Genomic DNA, 22,631 nt, shown 5'->3' with positions numbered 1-22,631 from the left:
GCACAGCCCTCCATGTGCTCGCCAGAGGTAGCCTGACTGCCATTAGGTACCGAGATGAGATCCTCAGACCCCTTGTGAGACCATATGCTGGTGCGGTTGGCCCTGGGTTCCTCCTAATGCAAGACAATGCTAGACCTCATGTGGCTGGAGTGTGTCAGCAGTTCCTGCAAGAGGAAGGCATTGATGCTATGGACTGGCCCGCCCGTTCCCCAGACCTGAATCCAATTGAGCACATCTGGGACATCATGTCTCGCTCCATCCACCAAAGCCACGTTGCACCACAGACTGTCCAAGAGTTGGCGGATGCTTTAGTCCAGGTCTGGGAGGAGATCCCTCAGGAGACCATCCGCCACCTCATCAGGAGCATGCCCAGGCGTTGTAGGGAGGTCATACAGGCACGTGGAGGCCACACACACTACTGAGCCTCATTTTGACTTGTTTTAAGGACATTACATCAAAGTTGGATCAGCCTGTAGTGTGGTTTTTCACTTTAATTTTGAGTGTGACTCCAAATCCAGACCTCCATGGGTTGATACATTTGATTTCCATTGATAATTTTTGTGTGATTTTGTTGTCAGCACATTCAACTATGTAAAGAAAAAAGTATTTAATAAGAATATTTCATTCATTCAGATCTAGGATGTGTTATTTTAGTGTTCCCTTTATTTTTTTGAGCAGTGTATATGTATTTTTTAAATGCTCTCAATGGCACAGCTGTATAACTGTTTGAGGGCTCATGACAAATCTTTTCAGTCTCTTTAGGGGCAAGAGGCTGTGTGGGTTTGTGGGGACCATGTTAATTCCTTAGTGATGTGGACACCGATGAACTTGATGCTCTCGACCCACTCCACTACAGCCCCATCTATGTGGATGAGGGCGTGCTCACTCGTCCGTTTCCTGTATCCCACAATCAGCTCCTTTGTCTTGCTGACGTTGAAGAGAAGTTGTTGTCCTGGCACCACACGGCCAGGTCTCTGACCTCCTCCCTATAGGCTGCTTCATTGTCATCGGGAATCAGTCCTACCACCATCTTGTCATCAGCAAACTTGATGATGGTATTGGAGTCATTTGCAGCCACGCAGTTGTGGGTGAACAGGGGTACTGGTGGGGACCAAGCACACACCCCTGAGGGGCCCCCGTGTTGATGGTCAGAGTGGGGGATGTGTTGCTGCCTACCCTCACCGCCTGGGGGCGGTACGTCAGGAAGTCCAGGGTCCAGTTGTAGAGGGAGGTGTTCAGTCGCATGGTCCTGAGCTTGGTGATGAGCTTGGAGGAGACTATAGTGTTGTAATCAATGAACAGCATTCTTACATATGTATTCCTTTTGTCCAGGTGGGTGAGGGCAGTGTGGAGTGCAATAGAGATTGTGTCATCTGTGGATCTGTTGGAGCAGTATGTGAGTTGGAGTGGGTCCAGTGTGTCTGGGATGAAGGTGTTGATGTGAGCCATGACCAGCCTTTCAAAGCATTTCATAGCTATAGATGGGAGTGCTACAGGGCGATAGTCATTTAGGCAGGTTACCTTGGCGTCTTTGGGCACGGGGACTATGGTAGTCTTCTTGAAACAACTTGGTATTACAGACCGGGTCAGGGATAGGTTTAAAAAGTCTGTGTCAGCTGGTCAGGGCATGCTCTGAGTATGCTGGTCTGAGGTCGTACAGCGAGAAGCATCCGGATTAGTGTCCCGCTCCTTGAAAGTGGCAGCTCTTGCCTTTAGCTCAGTGCGGCTGTTGCCTATGGTACTGTATTCATTCTATAGCTAGAGGACTCCTGCTATCTCCAGGAGTGATAAGCATAATTTTTTTGTCTTTATCTGTTGTGGTCTAGTACTGTCTTTTTGCTAGCTAGGACCATCTCCTTTAAGTGCTGTCTGTCTTCCCAGTGGCCTACTCGGTGTGTGAACTGCTGACTGCTCATAATTTGCAGATTGTTGTTGGCACATCAACCAGGATCAATGGGCAGGGCAATTTGTGACTTGTTTTGGTAATCAGTTACTGTATTAAGGGGAAGTGGTTTCATCTCTTTTCTGAGCTTCTCAGGCTCCATCTCAGTGTGCTTCATTCTATAGTTAGAGGACTCCTGATATCTCCAGGAGTGATAAGTATATATTTTTTTGTATTTATCTGTTGTGGTCTAGTACTGTCTTTTTGCTAGCTAGGGCCATCTCCTTTAAGTGCTGCCTGTTTTCTCAGTGGCCTACTTGGTGTGTGAACTGCTGAAGCCACTTGCTTCTGCCTCTAACCCTAGGAAACTCTTTTCCACATTCTCCTCCCTCCTTAATCCTCCACCCTCTGTCCCTCCCTCTCCGCAGATGACTTTGTCAACCACTTTGAAAATAATATTGACGACATCCGCTACTCATTCACTCAGCCTATTGAGTCCACATGTCTCACTCACACAGAACTACCCTACGCCTTGACCTCTTTCTCCCCTCTCTCTCCAGATGACATCCTGCGACTAGTGAGGTCTGCAACAGCTAATGGGGATCCTAAGAAAATACTCCCCCGCCAAAATACTCTCATGTCACCCCGATCCTCTGCACACTCCACTGGCTTCCAGTTGAAGCTTGCATCCACTACAAGACCATGGTGCTTACCTATGGAACAGCACAAGGAACTTCCCCTCCCTACCTTCAGGCTATGCTATAAACCCTACACCCCAACCCGAGCACTCCGTTCTGCCACCTCGGGTCTCTTGGCCTTCCCACCCCTATAGGAGGGTAGCTCCCGCTCAGCCCAGTCCAAGCTCTTCTCTGTCCTGGCACCCCAATGGTGGAACCAGCTTCCCCCTGAGGACAGCAGAGCCCTGCCCATCTTCCGAAAACATCTCAAACCTCACCTCTTCAAACAGTATCTTAAATAATCCCCCTCCTCACCCAAACATTTAACCAGCACTTGCAGTTGACACCCCCGCCCCACCCCACTCCCCCTTCTAGCTCTGACTACTGACAGCTACGTTATTGAGGAAAAATGTACTTTCTATGCCTGTGATATGTGGTTGTCCCACCTAGCTATGTTAAGATGAATGGATAACTGTAAGTGGCTCTGGATAAGAGTGTCTGCTAAATGACAAAAATGTTTGTTTTTTTTAAGAAAAAAAAGAAAAGGCAAATATATATATATAAGTACGGTCACTGTGGGCACAAAGTTGTTGATGCACTTATTAATGAAGCCCGCGACTGATGTGGTAAACTCTTCAATGTTATCGGATGAATCCTGGAACATATTCCAGTCTGTGCTAGCGAAACAGTCCTGTAGATTAGCATCCGCTTCATCGGACCACTTCCGTATTGAGCATGTCACTGGCACTTCCTGTTTGAATATGCCAATAGGCCTAGGCCTGTTTGTTAATGCACCTTTATTAACCAATCACCAGATGCAATTAAAACGTTTTTTAGTCCCAAAGAAAGATACATGGGGTTACAATTTGGGGTTCAAATCAAGTTGCACCATGGTGGCTAAAACCACAATGTATTTATCAAAACATTTTACAATGTGTTAAAAACATCCAGCTTATTTTGGACGTTTCTGTGGATATAATCAAATAAGTGTATTCAAAGTGGTCCCTCACACCTGAGACAAATATAGGCCCAGGCATATACCTGCATGTATTCACTTTAGGGAGCAGATATTTTAGAAAATATGATTTTAAGGTGCAAACCTCTTTAGGTCATGACGAAGAGAATGGTGCGCTAAAATAAACTATCCTACTGCTGAGGAATTCCCATGCATTAAAATATCATGACACTTTATATACACTAGATGGAGACAACGTATAAACCCCAGTCAACAGTCCCACAAAGAGATCATATGAAAACATGCATTGAAAACAATGCATTGAAACAACTAAGATGGACAGTTTTATAACTACAGCCTCATAGCAGTGTGTCCACCAGGCTGAGATGAACACATACTTGTAGAGATGAAAGCACCTACTGTTGGTTGCTATACTTTTGTATTGGAAGGAGGTCGTATGCAGAGGAGCGTTGTTTTTCTATTTGTGAATGGCACCATTATATATGTGTGCCATTCATTAAAAAGTCAAGGACTGTAATCTTTTAGTACACAAAAGATATACAACACATAAGAAATGTGTAGGCATTTTGGGCTTTTCAAATAACTAACTTAATATTTATTGTAATGTATTCAAACTAGAGATATTTGCCAGATACATTATTAGAGAAATAGTACGCGGAGCAACATTCCGCTGTAGAAATACTGTAGTTCCATTATTTGAAATGTGGGGCAATATAATGAAAACATGCAGGAGGCCTACCTCAAGTTTGTACAATCATGACACAAATCTCTAGAATTTATTTACAACATGCCCTAACATGTCTACTAATTGGCTGCTCTGTTTGACTGCAAAATGTTACTCTCCTCTCACTCTGCCTCCCTCTCTCTCTCTGTCTCTCACTCACTCTTTCTCTCTCACTGTTTGAGTTCTTCCTATTAAATAGCTTTGAAAACAGAAATGTTAGTAGGCCTAGTTAGGGCAGGAGTATAATTATGATTTTTTGGAAACACTGAAGGCTAGGTCTACGTGAGAAGGGACGCTATTTGTTAAAATTAGCATTAGGCCTTCATGTATTATATTGTAAGGGTTCATAGGTTGTTAATAATTGCATACATTATTTACAGGTCAATTGTAAATTATTATATGGTATTATTGGTCAGGTCAATGTTGTTGCCCTAACAATTTAGGCTTAAGCCACAACATTAATGATTTGACCTATTGTAACAATTTACAAACGTCTATAAACATCTTCTAAACTCTTTATAAGCTGGTTATAAACCCTTTATAAACTCTAAACATAAATGGTAGCTACTGCAGCCTATCTTATCCAAATTGACCACCATAAAGTAGAGACAGTTTGCTTGCTCTCAGCCTCTTTCAGATTGTTAACTTTATGGCTGGTTTCCTCTCTAAAAGCTGCAGACAGTCGGCCCGACCAATCACAGAACAGCAAAGTGACGTCATGGCATCTGCAGCTCATTGAGATGAAAGGGAATGTTGAGGGCTGTGCTCAACTTCAAACCCAAGCCTGGCATCAAACAGCGAGCCCTCAGATAAACCAAACAAACAGACCGGGGATCGCACAGAGGGAGGCGGCCCTGGAAGTGGAATAACAACACAACCAGATCTCGACGCCTTGCACTTTGCAAACTCTTTGCATTTCTACTTTAATGATCCCTCTGTCTTGCATGCAATTCTATCGAATTGTGAGGTTATTGTCATGCGATCATAATGACCTGTTTGTAGCGCTAGTGTCCGCCCTGTGATTGCGCTTTGATGTAGGCCTAGAGGCCGATCAGAGATCAGATTACATGCTTTAGATCGCAGCCATCCCCTGCCTTTGATCTCCACGCTGATTTTGTCTTCAATCCGGGGATTCCTCTGGACTGGAGCAGCGCAGCCGGGCAGAGAGCGCATCGCATGGCTGGAATGGTCTGGAGCCCTATGCAGAACGCATAGGAGTGGATATCTGTCTGAAACTACACTCATTCAGCCAGGGAAATAACAACTAAAGAACCGATCAGACTACAGCAGCACATCCCAGGTAAAACGTACAGAGGGCTGCAGTTGTTTTGTAGCCTATATGATTTTGAGACATTCAACAAACTGAAACTATTAACATAAATGTTTTGACTTTTGATAAGATAATTCTGTCATAGCCCTGGCCGGTTTTGACGCATGATGTCGCATCATTGTCCTCGCTGAATATATCAACTATCTCATCAAAAACATTGTTACAATGTTCCAACATAGTTGTTACAAAACCGGTATGTTGTGTTTATGTTGTGATTGGTCACTATGTCTACCTGTTTGGAGGAAAGTGGTTGAGAACAAATATGTATCGACTCATGATTATTGTGCTAATTTTCACTGGCTTTTTGACACCAATCCAAGGTTCCACAATATTCCTTTATGTTTTTTTTTGTTGTTGAACAGAGTAGAAATTCACATCTTCATTCTATATCTCTCTCTCTTTTCCAGACTCATTCCACAGTAGCCCCTCAAAATGGCCTGGATGTTTGGTCACACCTGGTTACTTCTACTGACATTTCATGTAATATACTCATCTCTGGTAAGTGCTCTGCATTGAATTTACCCAACTAGTGTGATATCAGGCTTTTGACAGGCCATTTATAGTCTGATCTGTGATCTGTAATGTACAAGGAATAATAGCCTTTGTAACAGTCTCCATTCTAAGTTACTGTCGTCAGATCTGGCAGGACATCAATGTGTGGACGGACAGATATAGTAGTCTACATGGTTTGAGGAGTAAAAGCCAGTGGGTGAAATAGTAGCACTATTGTAGGGGGATTACGCCCGCTCTGGACTCGGTTCACATTATCTCTTACTGATGAAAGGCATGATGAAACGCAGGAATCCCTAGCTGCTCAGTATCAAATGATTATTCCCTCTCAGGTTCCTGTAACGGCAGAGGAGGAGACCAGTGAATGCAGGGAACAGGAGTACAAGGATCAGCTTGGGAACTGTAAACCCTGCAAGCAGTGCGACGCGGGACAGGAGCTATCAAAGGTCTGAAGCCTAGTAATGTACCCTATATAGACAGTAAAACTTAGACATCAACACATTATGTTCTCCTTAAGAGTGCCCTTAAATGTACTGCACTTTACATACAGACTTAAAACATATGTAGGAAATGTAGTCCAGATGATTACACCTCAGTTGAACAAGTTTATAGCATGTTTCATCACAGTTGAAAGGAAAACTTGATCTATAAAAATGAAAGAGAGTGAAACTATGATACAACTGGATACTAACAGATCACTTAAATCATGTTGGAACTTCAGAAACCTGAATAACCTCTGGATAAGATATACACTTGGTAAAAAAAAAACACAGCTTTTTTTTGTGAAAGACCTACGTTCATCAATAGAATGGATTCCAGTGTTTAGAATAGTGAATATTATCCAGGGGACTGAGGTTATTTATGACTTCCTCTGTTTCATGGAGAAAAGGGCCAAATGGCTTTTGTAGAACACCGACCGCTCTTTAATCAGTCACACCCATACTTCGACCCTCTGTTGCTGAATGCATTCCATTGTTTTTCCCCAAGTTCCCTGACCAAGTTATTGTCTCCATTGTTTGAAGGAAACCATGCATAAACTTGCTGTACAGTGAGAGGGGAATGCCTTTTATCACTATTCTTGCCAAAGGCATGGTGCTCTGTGTGGGCTGTGTAGAAACGGGTTGGAAGGCCATGAGCAAAGTTAGTTTAGCAATGCTTTTCCTCCTACCACTTCAACATGTGCTCAGCTAAGCACAGGTAAAAACCTTCCATCTTATACTAAATTGCCCTCTCGTAACATCTGTTGCACACATACATTTCTACCAGGTTGCCTTTTATCTTGTTACACACAGACATGCAGTCAGTGGTGGTACGCTTCAGTGGGCCCCATGTTTCTCTGCCAGTTCAACAGTCATGAATGCTAGACACCCTGGGGGTCCTGGTTAATAATTGGCTGCCTCATTCATTCTAAGTGGTAGCGGGAAGCCATCTCACAGTGGAGGGAGGCTCTAATAAGGCTGTGTGGTTGCCATAGCAACATATGGAATGTGATTATACCATCTTCTGGATGTCTGCCTGTATTGTTGTAAAGAAAAATCACAAACATCAATTAGCTCTTCCTTCAGGGAACCACCAAAGCATCAGGGAAGTCTTTTATTAAAATGATCTAATATTTGTCATTTTCATCAACTTACATTATGTTAACAACTTTCCTCTTCTTCTGACGAGTAGTAAGAGATATCGGACCAATGTGCAGCGTGGTAAGTGTCCATTTTAATATAAAAACTGAACACTAAAAAAATACAAAATAACAAAGTGAAAGAACAAACGAAAATCGAAACAGTCCCGTATGGTGCAAACACAGACACAGGAAACAACCACCCACAAAACACAATAGACAACAGGCTACCTAAATATGGCTCCCAATCAGAGACAAAGACTGACACCTGCCTCTGATTGAGAACCATACTAGGCCAAAAACATAGAAAAAAACAACATAGAATGGCCACCCCAACTCATGCCCTGACCAAACTAAAATAAAGACATAAAAAGGAACTAAGGTCAGAACTTGACAGTAACCCCCCCCCCCCCCAAAGGTGCGGACTCCGGCCGCAAAACCTGAACCTATAGGGGAGGGTCTGGGTGGGCATTTACCGCGGTGGCGGCTCTGGAGCGGGACGAGGACCCCACTCCACCATAATCCCGGCCCACTTCTGTGATACCTTAGGAGCGGCGACCCTCGTCACCGACCCTGGATTTGAGACCCTAGTAAAGGGCACCACTGGACTGAGGGGCAACTCCAGACTGGAGGGGCAGCTCCGGACAGGAGGGGCAGCTCCGGACAGGAGGGGACACTCCGGCAGACCCGGACTGGAGGGAGGCTCCGGCGGCTCCTGACTGACGGGCGGCTCAGGCGGCTCCTGACTGACGGGCGGCTCAGGCGGTTCCTGACTGACGGGCGGCTCCTGACGGGCGGCTGAGGCGGCTCAGGACAGACGGGCGGCTCAGGACAGACGGGCGGCTCAGGCTGCTCAGGACAGACGGGCGGATCAGGCGGCTCAGTACAGACGGGCGGATCAGGCGGCTCAGGACAGACGGGCGGATCAGGCGGCTCAGGACAGGCGGCCGGCTCAGGCGGCTCAGGACAGGCAGGCGGCTCAGGACAGGCGGCCGGCTCAGGCGGCTCAGGACAGACGGGCGGCTCAGGCAGCTCAGGACAGACGGGCAGCTCAGGACAGACGGGCGGCTCCGGCGGCTCAGGACAGACGGGCGGCTCCGGCGGCTCAGGACAGACGGGCGGCTCTGGAGGGTCCTGACTGGAGGGAGACTCTGGAGCGTCCGGACTGGAGGGGCACACAGGAGACTTGGTTCTTAGAAAAGGCACAGTACTCACCAGGCTGGAGAAATCTACTGGAGGCCTGGTCCTTGGAGGAGGCACAGGATAGAGCGGTCCGTGGAGGCGCAGGTCTCGAACTAAGGGCCTGAACAACCCGTCCTGCCTGGATGTTGATTTTAGCCCGGCACTTGCGGGGCACAGGACGCACTGGGCTATGCAGACCCACGGGAGACACAGTGCGTAGGGCTGGTGCCATATAACACGGACCGAGGAGACGCACTGGAGACCAGATGCGCTGAGAAGGCTTCGTCGCACCTGGCTCGATGCCCACTCTAGCCCGGCCGATACGAGGAGCGGCAATGTAACGCACCGGGCTATGCGTGCGCACTGGGGACATCGTGCGCTTCTCAGCATAACACGGTGCCTGCCCGGACCACCTCTCTCCACGGAAAGCACGGGGAGTTGGCTCAGGTCTCCTACCTGTTCTGTAACGACTTTCCTCTTCTTCTGACGAGGAGTAAGAGATATCGGACCAATGTGCAGCGTGGTAAGTGTCCATTTTAATATAAAAACTGAACACTACAAAAATACAAAATAACAAAGTGAAAGAACAAACGAAAATCGAAACAGTCCCGTATGGTACAGACACAGGAAACAACCACCCACAAAACACAATAGAAAACAGGCTACCTAAATATGGCTCCCAATCAGAGACAACGACTGACACCTGCCTCTGATTGAGAACCATACTAGGCCAAACACATAGAAATAGAACAACAGAACAAAACATAGAAAAAACAACATAGAATGCCCACCCCAACTCACGCCCTGACCAAACTAAAATAAAGACATAAAAAAGGAACTAAGGTCAGAACGTGACACATAACTTATTAGCTAGCAAGGGTTGCTTTGTTTTTTGTCCTCATATCAAACATACATACTGTTAAGAACTACATTCCTGCCCCCCGTCCCCCCGGTCCCCCTTAAATCTGAACTCAGCCCCTTTGGAGTCACCATAAAGTAGGTAACCCCCCCAGGCTGTAAATTCAGCCACCAGTGGTTTCAAATGACAGAGATAGCTAATATACGATTCACTCTGACCCAAGTGGTCTCAACAACAATCTTGATTCATGTTTTGACCAGGGCCTTGGAACTTGGAGAACGAACAGAGGATGGTATTTAACAAGCTTCCTGACCTTGAGGGTCAGATTGTTGCGAGCTCTTCTGAGAATCACACAACTCTCACTTGTGCACAGGTTTATTTCTATTAAATCCTCGAAAATTACAGAAGTCCTCGCCTTGTCTTTCATCCAGCATTTCGTCACATTTGCACAAATCTACGATTCCAAACAATATATACATACAGTACACACAGTACATACAGTACACATAGTACATACAGTACACACAGGAGTGACTGCCCCACATATAGTGCATGCAAGCTGGGAGCTGCATTAAGCCACTGGCAAAGAGGCAACATGTCTTTGATTTGTAGGCACTAGACATTGAAAGAGTGTGGCAGTGTGTGGAGAACATTAGATGGCACACTGCATTAACAAACTCATATTGTTTTACGAACTCATTCATTACTGGATCAGATGACTGGCCCCCCTAGAGACTCTTGTGATTCCCTCCTGATCTCTGAACTATCTCCCGGTCTGAATATGCTTTAACCCCAGCCAGCCAGCTCTCTCTCTCTTCCCTCCACACAGCTCTACCTCTGTGCTGTTTTGCTTGACATTCTCACCAAAAACTAGATCTGGAGATAGGAGTAAAATGAGACTTGTAAGGACTGGCTTTTGTGCTCACTTTTTAGGCTAGATCATCCTAAACCCATGGAAGTAATGACGCACTTGAAAGCTAATTTACCTATACCCAATTAGCTCCATTTAAATGAGACAGTAGCATTATGTGATTCCTGGCTGCATCCAAAGATGGGATACCTTGACAGCATCTTTATTGTAATTAAAAATAAAAAATAAAAAAGGTGTTTCCATCCAATTACCAGAGACAAAGGACTGAATTAGATCATTCCTGGATGTTACAGCTCTGCCTGGGTGGAGAGGGGACAAGTTGGCTGAGTGCTCCTTTTATTCTGTGCCCTGGCCTGTGCACATGGCAGCCCCATCCACTGCCATGCAGTGCCACATGGACAGTGTGCCAGCGCCCAGCTTTGTGGGGATCAATCCTCTTAAGGCCCCTTCATCTGGAAGTTGGACGACGCTCCTCTGTCCAAAACCACTCTAAACAGCTCTGCTCTGACTGCTCTGCAGCAGCTAGCCTTCCATGGCGTGCACTAGGAGAAACCCAGGCTCCACGGTTCACCATCCTCCATGAATCAAAATTATAACTTTATTTCCTTCTCTCCGTTGTCATCATCTCCCTTCCCTCTTTCTCTCTCGCTCTGTCTCTCATCTTTCCACTGTTCCCTGCTCTGCTGGTGTGAAGGTCCTTATATGGAGAGCACACAACAACAGCTGCAGCCCTGTCATAGCCTTCCTCCGGCCAGAGCCAAGGTCCAATGTCGTCTCATATGTGTTTAGCTGAAATGGCTAAATTCCTCTATCTTCTGCCCCGACTCTGTGGGGCCATCACGGGATCCCATCTTTGCCTCGCTTTTTAAATTTTTCTTAGCCAGTCTGCCCACATTTTGGTGCGACTGCATGCCCAGGCGGTGAAACATGACAAGGTCAAGGAGAGAAGTGCCCTGTTTGAATCTCACCTTCACGTTAATGATATATGAGCCCCCCCCCCCCCATCAATCAGCCTGGTCTGGGAATGCAGTGTGGCAACAGTGGTTTAATAGTGGACGGGGGCAGCTGCTGCAGATAACACAATGACTGATGTCATTCCAGCACGGCCCTTTTACTTGGCATGGGATGCGATGATCAGCAGGAATGTAAATGTTCCTATGACCATAGGAAAACAAGGTTGTCAGCCTCTTGAATAGGAATTGCATTAACATTAGACTTACTACATACACCCCATTATATATTTTTTGACAAAACAGAATAGGCTATATTCTCTTGTCCCCATTTTATGAGGTGTACCCATTAATCCAATAGTAAACAGATATACTCATGTTATATAGATAATACATACAGGGTGATAATACTGTATATCTAATATGGGTCCAGTAATATTTTCCATCTTAGATTCGCTATAGAGGTTTAAGCCTGACAACTGAGCTGATTCCATATTAGATCACTCATTCAGTAATAGATGCTGTGCTTTTTAAGTGCAGTACCCATTGTAGGACCAGGAGAGGTATTCAACTTCTTACTCTTGGGCACCTCTCCATAATCCCTGCCCCGTATCTAACTGAAGCGTTGCCTACATACACTGGCCTCTCTATCACCAGGGCACTCACTGAGTTGTTCCAGAATGACCAGTCATACATAAACCCAGCAATAAACTTGCAATAATACAACAGTGGTTGTCCCCGAGGGCCTTTATCTTTGAAATACCCGGCCATTCTGGGTCCTGTTGCGGAAGGTCACGTATTGATTCTGAGAGTCGGGGAGATTATTGCCAGTGTAAGATGTTACCTTATGATCTTGGAAGCCAAGATCATTCTTTAATTTTAGACACCCTGGTCATCCTCCACATACAACACCCTTTCTGCCAGTCACATTCTGTTAAAGATCCCCAAAGAACACACATCCCTGGGTCGCTCCTCTTTTCAGTTCGCTGCAGCTAGCGACTGGAACGAGCTGAAACAAATACTCAAACTGGACAGTTTTATATCATTCTCTTCATTCAAAGACTCAATCATGTACACTCTTACTGACAGTTGTGGCTGCTTTGTGTGATGTATTGTTGTCTCTACCTTCTTGATCTTTGTGCTGTTGACTGTGCCCAATAATATTTGTACCGTGTTTTGTGCTGCTACCATGTTGTGTTGCTACCATGTTGTGTTGCTACCATGCTGTGTTGTCATGTGTTGCTGCTTTGCTATGTTGTTGTCTTAAGTCTCTCTTTATGTAGTGTTGTGTTGTCTCTCTTGTTGTGATGTGTGTTTTGTCCTATAGTTATATTGTATTTTTTATCCCAGGCCCCCGTCCCCGCAGGATGCCTTTTGCCTTTTGGTAGGCCGTCATTGTAAATAAGAATTTGTTCTTAACTGACTTGCCTAGTTAAATAAAGGTTAAATAAAAATAAATAAATAAAGTCCACATTCAGAGCCTTTTTCCAGCTGCCCCCAGCCCCACCTCTCACCCAGGGGATTTCTCCTGTTAATCCCTCCAGGAATGTGGCTTTGGTTACGGAGAGGATGCCCGGTGTGTGCCCTGCAGAAGCAACCGCTACAAAGAGGACCGGAGCCTGCAGAAGTGCAAGCCCTGCCTGGACTGTGGCCTGAACAACCGCTTCCAGAAGGGCAACTGTTCCACCACCAGAAATGCTGTGTGCGGAGACTGTCTGCCTGGGTGAGGGAAGAGCTTAATCACGTACAACAACTACTCTACTTCTACTACCAGTGTACTACTACTCTGTTACTATAGATAAATGGTCAAAGTATTGGTTCGTTACGGCACACAATCAATTAAACAGATTTCATAATAATCCAATGCTATGTTGTGTTTAACAGGTTTTACAGGAAAACTAAGCTGAGCGGATTCCAAGATATGGAGTGCATACCATGTGGGGACCCTCCACCTCCATATGAACCACACTGTGAGGACTTACTTTCTCTTCCTTTACTAGAAGTTGTGTAACATCAGAAGAGCCTCTGAGGAAAAGTTCTCATTAAATTGAACCATTCACATCAGGCCAAGGAATGTAGCCAGTGAAATTATAGGCAAAATAAGGAATATTCGTAGCTTGAATGAGAAGTTGAGAACATCATTAATTAAAACTATTGAACTCCAGGCTAAAAGTACAGCCAAGACCCCAAAAACATGTCAGGCCATAATGCCATAACAAAGCACATACCTTCATCTGAAACATGCCAGCACAAGGCCCTTAGAGTAATCAGAAACACAACCCCAATGGGTGGAGAAAATCACTGTTCATTCAGTAAATTCTCATTGAGCCAGCCAACTATGTTTTATGCCCAAATAAATGCTTAGTTTTACAAGCAAGCCCATAAATGTTGAAATGGATACTGCTAGCAAAATAGTCAGTCTTGCCAGAACTGGATTATTTTAGCTGTGACAATAAGACCCACTATCATCGCTCCATTCTCAGGGAAAACCTCTTAAGTAAAAGCCTCCATCCACATATTTCAAGACAAAAAGGAGCTGCAATGTTTCGAAATAATAGTGTGGAAATGATTGCATCACATCATGCTTCTTTAGTTAGGTCTTGAATGAAATAAGAGAGTGTAGTGTCACATCATGTACAGTAAAATTCTTAAACTTTGTAGTGTAATTTGCTAGCATGTATCCACAGAGGTCTATTAAGCATTTCTTAAAGGGTTTTTTGTTCACAAAGCAACGGATTGAATTCCAGTAGGCCACTACTACATCTCATTAGCCACCTTTTTCCGGCCATTACCAGTGATTAAGTATAACCTTATGATTTTCGTCACTCACACAGAGAGAGTGGGCTAGCTAACTTATACCTTTGGTAAATGAGTGTGACTTCCTGATGCTTGTGGAGGCCGCAGCTGTTCCTTGAGAAGGTTTGGCAGCGTGTGTGTATCCAGCTAGGTCTAGCACCCCTCTGTTAGATAAATGAAAACGTCTCCAGGATATCAGACAACTTGAACTCACAAACTGAGTTTACATTTGCTCTTTCTGGAGATGGAAAGAAAATCTACTTACATTTAGTATGTAACTCTGTGTCACACCCTCAATATGAGCTTGTTTTACTACTACCATTTTTGGATAGGACAATAAATATTTATTTTCAAGCAATAACTGTAAGGCATGCAGTATTTGTCTAGATAGAGTCTACATATGACTAAACCATATGAAATCACCCTGAACATGAGCCTTGGGACATCTAAGTTATGCATGTCTGTATGTTTGGCTGGCTGTCTGGCTTGCCATTTTGATTGCAGAAGCCCATTAATCAAAATGGCCATTGTCTCCCAGAGAGAGCAAAGCTGGTAGTTACGACAGGGAGTCTTCCAAATGTTTGAAAGTCTTGAACTCTCTTCCTCTAGTGTTATCTTGTGGAGGGTGGTGAAAACTTAAAGGGCAGATCATTATAATAGGCTACACTGGCCCGGGGCGAAGCTGCAGCTGTGCAGGGAGGCCGCTTTTGGAGGAGGCCGTAAATCTTAATGCACTTCAGTCTCCTGGACAGTTTCTGGGGCAGAGTAAAAATTAGATTGTGTTTTATGGATTCCTTCAGTCGCTTTAATGTATTTCATCTGCAGGAGTTTCGTCTGTGTCACGGTAGAGCTGTAAAAGTTGTCTGGAGAGAGGCCGACCGTAGCACCCCCCAATCCCCAGCTCCAGAACCGTTTCGCCATTTTTACTCATTCCAAAACAGATTTACGCCAAGGTCATATGGGAATTTAGTCCGTTTTTTTCTATTACCAAACCAATAATCATTGCTTCTTATTTAAGATGGAAGCTTAACAGTCAGAGAAATATTTTTAGACACTTGTATCTCAAACCAGGATTTCACAGCATACACAAAAGGAAGTCAGTCCAATTTTGTTTGAAGCAAAATGCAGACTCTTATCACCTCTTCATGCAACTGTAACACTTTTCCTAGAGATACTGCCTGTGGTCAGTGCTACTCAAGACCCTAAAAATCATGACCCGACTGATATCCATCCTCATTTCTCTCAACTTGTTACATTCAGACAACTTTATCTCAGTATTTAATTTCTTCTACTTCTACTTTCCTAACTTCAAAGGTCCATGTCATGTCTCCTGACCACTGACTGTAAAAAAAAAGTAGTGTTAGCAGCATGCACAAAGTTATCTAGATTGAGTTGAAAACCAACACAAGCCAAATGAGAGCGGTCAACCCTTAAAATCAACTCCACCAAAACAAAGTCACTCAAGAGCCAATCGACTCCCGAGTGGCGCAGCGGTCTAAGGCACTGCCTCTCGGTGCAAGAGGCGTCATTAGAGTCCCTGGTTTGAATCCAGGCTGTATCACATTCGGCCGGGATTGGGAGTCCCTTAGGGCGGCACACAATTGTCCCAGTGTTGTCTGGGATTGTCCGGGGTAGGCCGTCATTGAAAATAAGAATTTGTTCTTAACTGACTTGCCTAGATAAAGGTTAAATAAAAAATGTTTTAAAGAATTGACATGAGTAAAGTGTTTATGCTCAGAGCAGCAAAGCGCCTCACCACTGCCGTAATCTAGTATCCATTTAAATGTATAAACCCACAACCCCATGGCAATGCTAGTTTTTTTTTCTAGCAACCCTAAAAGGGGTGTTGGCTGTATTTATGATAGGAAAGTCTGTTTAGTCAAAAATACAAACTCTTGGTTGTGGAGGGCTCATACCTCTTTGGCAATGGGAAGTAATTCCAGTTTCACAGGTGATGAATGTGGATGGGGTCACCATTAGTTTTCAGAAGGGGCCATTCATACTTCCCACTGGGCAAAAACTGGTTAAATCAATGTTGTTTCCACATCATTTCAACCAAAACAATTCACATGATGATGTTGAATCAACGTGGAAAACCGGTAGGATTTGAAAAAAGTAATCAACATAAGAGAATGTCTGATTTCTTAACCTAAATCTAATGACAAGGTGAATTTTTTTGTTGATTTCAAATTGAATTCACGTTAGTTGACTACTCAATCAAATGTAAATCAAAACTAGACATTGAACTAGACGTCTGTGCCAGTGGGTTGGTGGTTCCCTGTCTTTTTGTGGCCTGTCATACACAAGGCCATGGCTTTAAGTTTGGCATTCTCAAAAGTCAACAGGGAGAGAGGAGAACATGTATCAAAACAAGCAGTTTATTGGCAGAGTGCGGTGGGTTGATACGATCGGCAGGTGAGGTCTCCTCAATGGGCCAGCCTTAATCTGTGTTTGCTGCAGCTGTCTGGGAGTGATAAGGGCTGCCACTGGGCTGGGGGTGTGGGGGAGACAGCTGTCTGGGAGTGATAAGGGCTGCCACTGGGCTGGGGGTGTGGGGGAGACAGCTGGCTGCGGAGGGGAGTGGGGAGGGCTGGCTGGATCAGAGGCGGGACGGCCATGACATGGAGTTTCAACAACTGTACAGTGGAAGAAAAAGTCTGAGAGGTTTTCTGCACCATGGTGAGAAAATGATGTACCTTGCTTGTGTAAGCGTGGGTGTAGGTGTTCAGTCAAATCTTTCAGCAAGTAATTTTGGGTTACTTTGATAGAGGACTTTCCAAAAGATGGATAGGAAGGACATTCAAAGATTTTCTTTGAAGTTGTTTGATTTAGTGGAGAATGTTACCGTATCCTCACAAAATCATCTCAACATATATCAAGTTATATTCCGCTATATAAACTGTCTAGTGTAATTTATGTATTTGCCTTGATCTGAGCAGTGCACTCCTGTCAAAACTGTTAGAAAATGGCACTTGGTTTCTGTCATAACAGTTTTGAAGACCTATCTCCCCTGAAACGTCCTAATCTTGTTTTAATAAGCCATTATCACCTGTTTGTTTACAATGTATATTTAAATGTGACCGGGTCACACTGAAATTTTAAGCTTCACCGGCAGTTTGGGATTTTTTTCTTCCTCAGATGGAATGTACAAATACCCTTATCCCCTATCCTCTATCCCGATGGAATATAAAACCTTTTCCAAGGCTAAAGTAATGTTTACATTGCATAACAAAGGGCTCTTGAATTTGAAAAGACCAAACCCACTTTGTTTTATGATTAATGTACTAAAAAGCAAACAGCGATTGAAGGGGCCTATTGAAAAATATTTTTCAAACAAAAAAGATATTAAACAGATCTCACATAATCACTATTTTTTTTATAGGGGGCGGGTAGCCAGTCACTTTGTCATAGTAGGCGTAGTATTACTTTAGGTATTTTGTTTGCTCTCTATGTAAACCTACACATCAACTATGCACAGCTCTTGACTCACTTTAAATTCTATAAGAATGTAATTGTGATGAGGGAGAGTAATATTGACCTAAAATGTAAATCACAGATAATACAATCATACTTCTGTTGCTTTTTGAAATAATATCAGTTTACCTTGTGACTAGACATCCGTCATGTACCAAATTATTCCTTGCTTTTTTGAGGAATTAAGTAGATAGTTATATCCGATAAAGAATCATTACAATTACATTTTAGTCATTGAACCTTAATTTAGCATAAGGAGAATGTATCTAATTTGTTATGACATCTGGCACATTAAGCCCTGATGTTCCATATCCGTGGGAAAGTGTTTAATGAGAAGCTGTCGTCAAGGCCAGGTCCCTTAATGTGAGAATGTGTGAACAGTTTGGCGTTGGGGATCCTAGACAATGGCAGCAGTTGCAGTTATGGGATAAACACACATGCACGAATGCGCACCCATACACTCACACACACACACACCAGGCTTGTTTCAAACGTCTGGCCAGACTACACAGACATAATGACTGGGCTGTGTGACTGGCATGAGAGGGCCTTGGGGTAGGGGGATGAATGACTGTAATAACTCATCCTCCGGAGGGGGGGGGGGGGGGGGGAGAATCTACTCCAGACATTCTCCTTTGAGCCTGTCTCCTTGGAGGACTCAGTGGGTCAAAGACAGCTACTACATGCCAGTAATAAACATAGACCTAGAATGGACACAATTCAGGTGTAGAAAAATACTTGTTTTCAATATGGCCAGATTGCACTACCAAGGTCAGACAAAGACATGACAGTCGACTCTAAAATATAGTTGTTTTAAAACTATACAATTTAAATGTTTTATTTAATTAAACTTTTTACAACTTCTACTGTAATTTACCATGTTATTATGTCAGAAGAACTGCAGTGGTGACATTTGATGATCATATTGACCGTCTCTCTCTCTCCCCGTCTCTCTCTCTAACCGTCTCTCTCTCTCCCCGTCTCTCTCTCCCCCCGTCTCTCTCTCTCCCTCGTCTCTCTCTCTCCCCTCGTCTCTATCTCTGCCCCTGCAGGCAGCGGGCGGGTGAACCTGGTTCCCATCCCACCGGTGGTGACCAGCCCTCGGGACATGGCTCTGGCAGCAGTCATCTGTAGCGCTCTGGCCACCGTGCTGCTGGCCCTGCTCATCCTCTGTGTCATCTACTTCAAGAGACAGCTGCTGGAGAAGAAGCCCAGCGGTGAGTGACCAACTTGAATTTGAAAGAAGTCATTACAATGGTGTGGAAATCTCAGTGTAGCATTGGGACCAACAGGTGGCTTTGCTATTGAAATATAGCAGCTGCTACCTTGCACTTGTTTGGGGTCTCCATTATGAAAGTGTATTTTTGCTTCAGCATCTCTAAGGTCCCAGGATGGTCTGTACAGTGGAGCAGAGTTGTCGTGCCTGGACCGACGGAAGCTCCATGACTTCCCTCAGCGCCCATGCTGTCAGTGTCACCACGGGCCAGGCCACACCTGTGGTAGGTCCTATTACTGGTGGGCTTCTACAAGCACATCACTCTTTATGACCCTTGGTTCTCAAGCCGGTCACTCTGTCAAGTGGTATGGAGTCTTTGACTTTATCACTATGGTACTGGCATTACTGTACGCTGAGGCTTATTGGCCAGGTCATCTATGCGTTCTAATGGTTGGCGGTCGGTCACACGGTTATTACTGTGTGATTTCCAGGCCCAGTGCACCTGATCCCCTCCCTGTGCTGTGATGAAATCTGCAGTCTGGGCCGGAGCAGAGACACCAGCCCCCTCCAGTCCCAGATCAGCCTCAACGAGGGGTGAGGACCATGACACAACACCACTCACCTCCACTCAAAACCATCAACCAACATTAATTAACCACCAATCAACATCACTTAACATTGTTCAACACCATACACCATCATAATTCATCAACAACAAAACACCACTCACCTCCACTCAAAACCATCAACCAACATTAATTAACCACCAATCAACATCACTTAACATTGTTCAACACCATACACCATCATAATTCATCAACAACAATCACCATCTATTTTAGTACATGGATGCCCAGATATGACAGCAAGAAGAACCAGTAACAAGCACAGCAACTGATATTGTTTGACATCATGTCTCCTGGAATCCCAGAAAGACCTAGAAGTGTAGACAGACAGACAGACAGACAGACAGACAGACAGACAGACAGACAGACAGACAGACAGACAGACAGACAGACAGACAGACAGACAGACAGACAGACAGACAGACAGACAGACAGACAACCATTGCTGTGGTGGATAATGTTTGCAAAACCAAACAACATTCCTTTACACACCTCTGGTTCAGAACAGGAAGAGAAACACAGACAAGGCCAACAACAGTCTTGTTATGGTGTTAACTTTGGGTCTGTTTGGGAGATTACTGTCAGAGAAGTGCCTCCTTGGGACTGTGGTTGGATCATTATTGCTGGGAATGGGAGAGATTTATGCTGCTGACACAGCCTCCATTTTCCCCTACAGATGCTGCAGAAACCCCTGTGAGGAGAACGTCCTGGCCTATCTGAAAGCCCATCCAGAGCCCTGCATCTCCAGAGAGGCTGGCGAGACATGGCCACTCATGCAGAATCCCGACTGTGTCGAGAGCTTGGGATCGCCCCGCTGCAACCCAGAACCCACAGAGAGGTGCGATGTGGAGGAAGAGGGCGAGGAGAAAGAGGAAGAGGGGTGCACGTTAAGTCAGTACACACAGGAGAAGCCAACTGATCAGAGCCAGGAGAAGACTGGTGCCCTGACAGAGGTCCTCCTTCCAAAGCAGCAGCCATCTTCACTGGAAGGTCAGTGGTGTCTTGCTGTACTGTATGACCTTTAATGCAGACACACACAGAATGGTCCTCTGTGTACATACAGTTTGAAATTGAGCGATGCTTGGTATATAACATACTTAAAATGCTCACTTACTGTAGGGTAAGCTTTCCCAGTAATTATACATGAGCCAAGCCAATGAGCGATTAACAAACTCAGTAACATACTATTCTTCACTGTGTTAAGAAAAGGGGAAAGTATGCAAGTGCAAACACAATTAAGCTCAGGAAACTAAAGGCCTTAGGTAAACTATGCCATGAAAGGAATGTGCTGTAAAGAAACATCACTGCTTCTCCTTCCCCTCAAAAACTATTTAGAATTCTTCTGCATAGCAGGTTCCCACCGGATTAATATGAAATGGAACCAATAAGAAATGGTTGTTCATTAAAACAGATACACGCTATTTATGGAAAAGCTTCAGTGTATCTGCCAAATGGAGCTTCAGAGCCAGAGCAGACTGCCTGAACTGATGGAATCCAGTGAGTGGGAATGAGTTCAGACCAGAGCAGCAGAAGCCCCAGCAAAACAGTGATGTAGAAAGTTACAACACAGAGGCTACAACACAGAGGTGTCAGGACAGAGAAGACATTCTGTGTCCTAACAGCCTAGTTCAAACACACACACACACACACACTTATTTTACCATAACTGTTGCACACCCTTTGATCGGCAGGGACAGTGGTGTCCATGGAAACTGGAAGCAAAGATAGGGCCAGGCCGCAATCCTAGCCGAGCTTTCTGATGTTGTGCGAAGGGATATTGTTTTAACTGACTCGGTCCCTGCCTGGCCTGTGTTAGGTAGATAGATTACTAATGACCGTGTGTGCTTTTCTCCACTCTTTCTTTTTCCAGGATGACATGGATTTAGTTGGCTCGTGTTCCACCCTTGAACCACCCTGGACCGGAAAACAGTCCAGAAAGATCCCGTTTCAGATTACATTAGCCCACACACCAATTTCAAAATAGTGTGTGGCACACAATCTCTTTCAAGCGGCTTGTGACCCACGGCCTTCCGTCACGCATCTGAAGCGACTATGTAAATAAATGCAAACAAAAGCACTTCACTGTAAAATAAAGCACAAGAGCAGAGACAGAAAAGAAATCTATGCACAACGCGATGTTGCCGGGCCAGAGGCTGATAGAATGAAGTTCAAATGATGACAAAATGACTGTTGACTGGTACAAAGTAAATAGAAGCCATCCCCTTTGTGTCTGATGTCTGCTTAAGAATGTCTTACATCTACTTATGTAGGTGACTAGCAGCAACAGTATCACAGATCTGGCAGATCTGGACATACCCAAATCTAACTGCCTGTAGCTCAGGCCCTGAAGCAAGGATATGCATTTTCTTGGTACCATTTGAAAGGAAACACTTTGGAGTTTGTGGAAATGTGAAAGGATTGTAGGAGAATATAACACATTAGATCTGGTAAAAGATAATACAAAGACAAAACCAACTTTTGTTTTTGTAATTTTTTTTGTACCATGATCTTTGAAATGCAGAGAAAGGCCATAATGTATTATTCCAGCCCAGGTGTAATTTTGATTTTGGCCACTAGATGGCAGCAGTGTACCTGCGGCGTTTTAGACTGATCCAATGCACCATTGCATTTCTGTTCAAAATGTTGTATCAAGACTGCCCAAATGTGCCTAATTTGTTTATTAATAACTTTTCATGTTTAAAACTGTGCACTCTCCTCAAACAATAGCATGGTATTCTTTCACTGTAATAGCTACTGTAAATTGGACAGTGCAGTTAGATTAACAAGAATTTAAGCTTTCTGCCAATATCAGATATGTCTATGTCCTGGGAAATGTTCTTGTTACTTACAATCTTATGCTAATCGCATTAGCCTACGTTAGCGCAACTGTCCCGCAGGGGACCCACCGATCTTGAAGAACAATGAGGAATGTTTGTGTGT

The 22,631-nt window shown here is 44.5% G+C and overlaps 1 protein-coding gene across 1 annotated transcript; it reads left to right on the top strand.

Moving 5' to 3' along the window:
* Window positions 1-5,093: 5,093 nt before the first annotated feature.
* On the top strand, window positions 5,094-22,092 carry LOC120028828 (tumor necrosis factor receptor superfamily member 19-like). Its single transcript, XM_038974074.1, has 10 exons — window positions 5,094-5,559; window positions 5,997-6,087; window positions 6,432-6,545; window positions 13,124-13,302; window positions 13,464-13,549; window positions 18,902-19,066; window positions 19,223-19,348; window positions 19,557-19,659; window positions 20,368-20,681; window positions 21,562-22,092. Exons 2-10 carry the CDS (start codon window positions 6,022-6,024, stop codon window positions 21,564-21,566), a joined length of 1,158 nt encoding a protein of 385 aa, XP_038830002.1. The 5' UTR covers window positions 5,094-5,559; window positions 5,997-6,021; the 3' UTR covers window positions 21,567-22,092.
* Window positions 22,093-22,631: the final 539 nt, after the last annotated feature.

Source organism: Salvelinus namaycush, chromosome 34, assembly GCF_016432855.1.
Source record: "Salvelinus namaycush isolate Seneca chromosome 34, SaNama_1.0, whole genome shotgun sequence".
In the NCBI taxonomy this organism is placed as follows: domain Eukaryota; kingdom Metazoa; phylum Chordata; class Actinopteri; order Salmoniformes; family Salmonidae; genus Salvelinus; species Salvelinus namaycush.
The sequence above is the reverse complement of the archived record's forward strand: the minus strand, read 5'-3'. Positions and strand labels throughout refer to the sequence as shown.